This window comes from Prunus avium, chromosome 1 (assembly GCF_965620075.1).
Source record: "Prunus avium chromosome 1, drPruAviu1.hap1.1, whole genome shotgun sequence".
In the NCBI taxonomy this organism is placed as follows: domain Eukaryota; kingdom Viridiplantae; phylum Streptophyta; class Magnoliopsida; order Rosales; family Rosaceae; genus Prunus; species Prunus avium.
The window spans coordinates 36,589,078-36,593,310 of record NC_142284.1 but is presented as its reverse complement, the minus strand read 5'-3'; the positions used below and the strand labels follow the sequence as shown (position 1 = coordinate 36,593,310).

The 4,233-nt window shown below is 39.2% G+C and overlaps 1 protein-coding gene across 3 annotated transcripts; it reads left to right on the top strand.

Moving 5' to 3' along the window:
* Positions 1–455: 455 nt before the first annotated feature.
* Positions 456–2,752, top strand: LOC110756785 (transcription factor TCP20). Of its 3 annotated transcripts, none has more exons than XM_021958245.2 (3): positions 456–1,493; positions 1,576–1,746; positions 2,199–2,752. In XM_021958245.2, the coding sequence occupies exon 1, from the start codon at positions 594–596 to the stop codon at positions 1,398–1,400; it is 807 nt and encodes a 268-aa protein (XP_021813937.1). In that variant the 5' UTR covers positions 456–593; the 3' UTR covers positions 1,401–1,493; positions 1,576–1,746; positions 2,199–2,752. The 3 variants fall into 3 exon arrangements, with proteins under 3 accessions (XP_021813937.1, XP_021813936.1, XP_021813935.1); XM_021958244.2 differs by having other exon boundaries at positions 2,196–2,752; XM_021958243.2 differs by lacking the exon at positions 2,199–2,752 and having other exon boundaries at positions 1,576–1,830.
* Positions 2,753–4,233: the final 1,481 nt, after the last annotated feature.

Sequence of the window (4,233 nt, the reverse complement as noted above, 5' to 3'; positions counted from 1 at the left end):
GCCTTACTTAAGGCGCAATGCAGTCTTTGACGTTTATCACGGTTAAAAGTTCTTCTAAAAGTGCTTTTATTAACTCCTGTGTTATAATATAATAAATATTTTATATTTTTAGTCACATGTCCCATAGTATAATTACATAGTAAGAGGTTCCCTCGAATTTCATTTTTAAAAAATCTTATGTAATTCGTATTTCATCATTTTTAATATGTAGTTTTTAAATAGATTAATATGAAGCACTTAAAAATTTGGAGGAAATTGACAATACTATGTGATGTTCCCATTTTTTGGAGCATGTGTGAACTATGATACGAAAAAACAAAAGAAAAAGAAAAAGGAAAAGGAAATAGCGTGAGAGGGAGGGTGGCGGTCCGAGTTGTAACTTTCCGACTTCAATTATTGAATTTCAAGATATTTCGCATTGACAAATTTACGCGTGCCAATAAAAGAACAAGCCTTGAGAAGTGGCCTTCAAATTTAAAACGCCCCCCCAAACTTCCTTCTCTCACTGAACCAAAGGGCTTACATCATCGTCCCCAACAAGAGGTGCCCACCATTTTGGGTCCTGAGCTGAGCTTGATCCCACAAAAGCAGACATGGCAGAGAACAAGCCTGCGCAAATCAAGGACTTGCAGATTCTGAAAGCAAACAAAGATGATGAAAACAAGAAGCACCTGGCGCCCAAGAGGAGCTCCAACAAGGACAGGCACAAAAAGGTGGACGGTAGAGGCCGAAGAATACGGATGCCTGCCTTGTGTGCAGCTAGGGTTTTTCAATTGACCAGAGAATTGGGTCACAAGTCTGATGGGGAAACAATTCAGTGGCTGCTGCAGCAAGCTGAGCCATCGATTATAGCTGCCACTGGCTCTGGAACTGTACCTGCTTCAGCTCTTGCAGCTGCAGGGTCCTCTGTTTCTGAACAGGGGAGCTCTGTTTCCTCTGTTTCTTCTGGGTTGCATACAAGGATGGAAGGACTAATAAGACCAAGTGTTGGGTCTGAAGGCAGTGCCAACTGGGCATTTCATATGGGCAGATCTAATGTGGCAAGTGGGGTTTGGCCCTTGCCCTTTCTCAGTGGGGTTAGGTCAGGTTTTGATCAAAATTCTGGTCAGGCAACAGTCAATTTTGGGAGTGAAAACTTGAACATCATGCAGCATAAGTTTGGGTTTCATGGGTTTGATGTTCCTGGTATGAATTTGGGGTCAATGGGTTTTCCCACAATTCTAAGTGGAAGCAACCAGCAAGTTCCAGGTTTAGAGCTTGGCCTCTCACAGGATGGTCATATTGGGGTTGTGAGTTCTCAAGCTTTGACCCAATTTCACCAGAACAAGGGACAGAGGCCAGGTAGTGTAGCTTCCTTCAATCAGCAGCAGCAGCAGCAGCCATCTGATACGAATGAATGATTTTCAATGATCAAAACAGAAGAGAAAATCAAAATAGCTCAGATACTGGCTTTTGCAGGGTTACCCTTCTTTCAGTATTTTTCATTTGATCAGGTGTTTCTCTCTCTCTCTCTTTCTTTCAGAGTCTCCTTTATTGGAAATTCTTTTTTTGAATGTTTAATTTTGTCACATGCAGGATGAAGTATGAAGAGAAAAATGGCTTGGAGATTGGATTTGCTTTCTATTTCTGGTTCCTTTTTTGATGTGTGTGCTATCATGTCCCAATTAGAATATGGCTGTTGCTTGCATCCAACCAAAAAAATTGTTGAATGTTTAGCATATACTATATAGATTTCATGCAGTGCAGGTATGCAATTTCATTTAGATATGATCTGGTTCCTGTTTCACTGAGTCTTTATATATATTTAGCTCAAGAAGATGCTCTTTTAAAGTTGCTTCTTTCAAACTTGGCAATGATTTGCCCTTGGTTAGTTCTTGGAAGTGGTGTGGTGCTTTCCTTTCTTGTTAAACAATACGTCTTAGTCTTGGATTTGATCTTAATGAAATAGGATTATTGAGCCTTAATTTAAAGGATACATGTGATGGTGCTCGTGTCGTTTTCGTTAAATAAAAAATGTAAAGGAAAAAAAGAAACTAAGGTTGTTCATAACACTAGTTAAAAATGAACAAGGACGATATATGTGGCAATGGGCTTGTAGCTTAAGTAGTTAAGAGGAGTTACACGTGCATGTACTTGTGGTAAGTGAATGACCCATCGTCATGAAAAAGTAACGGTTGTTGTTCTCCCAATTGCAGCAGGCCGTCAATCCAAGCCCAGTCAAATCAAACAATGCACCAAAGAAGATGGCAAATGAACCCAACCCATTTCCAACATTGAGTTTTACCATTGTTTACCTATCCCATCCAGGCACAACCCAACCGAACCCGGTTATGCACCAGTTTGGGCCATAACCAATCAAAAAGTGGCCTTTGTGTTTTCCGTTACAAGCGAGGTCATGGTGAAGGTGTGAAGCTCAATCTGTCAACACAGAAAATGTCCAGAAAGTTTTACAGATAGGGATGAGGACGAGACGTTGCCATAGCGGTGCCTGCCAGTAAGCTTAATCAATTAGTAACCAGAGACAAAAATTTAGGGTGGTCCAAGCAACCCAAGTGACTTGTTGGACCACATCAAATCAAAGATTCAAATATATATCGGACATTAATTGGATCGGATTGGATCTATAGACTATATAGCCTGTGTTCTCTCTGAGCCTCTAACTTAATATGGAGGCCGTTTTAAATTGTACGGACTGCAAAATATACCATGCAATCCCTTATCGGCAACAAATATCTTCTCGTCTTTTCTTTTACCCTTTTTGTTTCTTTGGCTGACAAAAGTTGCATGGCAATCAATACATTATACATGTATATTATATATATTACAAATATACATATATCATATTCTCTCTCTTATCTATTACATTAAAGAAAATGTGTGGATCCAATTAATACATATTAGTCGGCTAATCAGCTAATGGATGTGAGTATTGTAGTATTTTTTATTATTATAGAAAAGATGGTATTTCATTAAACCGAAAGGAACATTATATGGTACGATCTAACATGTTAACGGCGGCCTTGTTAAAACCTTCCCATAGAAACAAAATTCTGGGGTAAGAAATAGTACCGCCCATGCTATTTACTAAACAAAAGAGTCAAACAACTTATATGAAACAAACCAACCTAAACCCCAACCACAAAACCTTTAAAACAACATCCCATCACTACGTAGGTACTGTCAAAGAAGTCCTCCTATGATCTAGAAAAAGCATCATAGTTCTTTGTACAGAGTCAAAAATGTACTATGGATATCAGAATAGATCCAGTCAATCACCCAACCGCAAAACCATTGAAACATATCCCATCACTACGCATATATTGTCAAAGAAAGCCTCCTATGATCTAAAGAAAGCATCATACTTTTTCGTACAAAGCCAAAAACATATTGTGATCATCATAACTGATCCAGCTAAACAATAATCGCCACCTCCAATTTTCTTGATCCAGAACCCCAGCTAACAAGTAAGGGAGACTAAGATTGGCCTCTTAACCTGAAGAAAATTCCAAAGAAAGATCTTCATAGTAGGAACGTTTATCAGTTGCCAAGCCCACGAACGTTCCATAGGAGAATTATTAGGGAGATCTTGGAGACCCCTCGGGGTTGGTCTCCTCCGCCTTGTCAACAAAATCCTTGATACAAATACTATGCTTACCAGAAAAATCCATGCCACTAATAATCAAATGCCCAACACCAATTTTCGCACGCTTTTGATTCTCGCTTGGTGCTGCATACTTGTCATCCCCTTGATCAGAAGAGGCGGTGGCCATCTCCATAGTGTTAAGATGGAGACCCCTCACCAGAGACTGGCTCCTTAGGAACCCATAAAGGAAGCCCACGCAGCCACCCTACGGAGAACAAATGAGTAAAAAAATGTCATACCTAATTTACCAAGAAGAACCCAAATAGACAATCAGAGAAGACTAAGGGAGATGGTGCAGAGAATGAGTAAAGAAAACTGGAGAAACCCTAACCCTAGTAGTCAAGGCTCTTGTCGCATGAACGAGAGAGCAACCGTGAGTATTGTAGTGTTACATGCTAGGTTTTCTTAGAAATAATGAGAATTAAATTAAAACGAGAAATGTACTTAGAATGCAAAGTGAACTTAGACGAATGCGGAAAACAAAAGAGATATTTAGTCATATACCCATTCTTAGCACTAAAACTATAAATAAACCCTACACCATTTAATTTCTATAAACAAACCCAAAAAAAACCTTAAAAATGATAGCT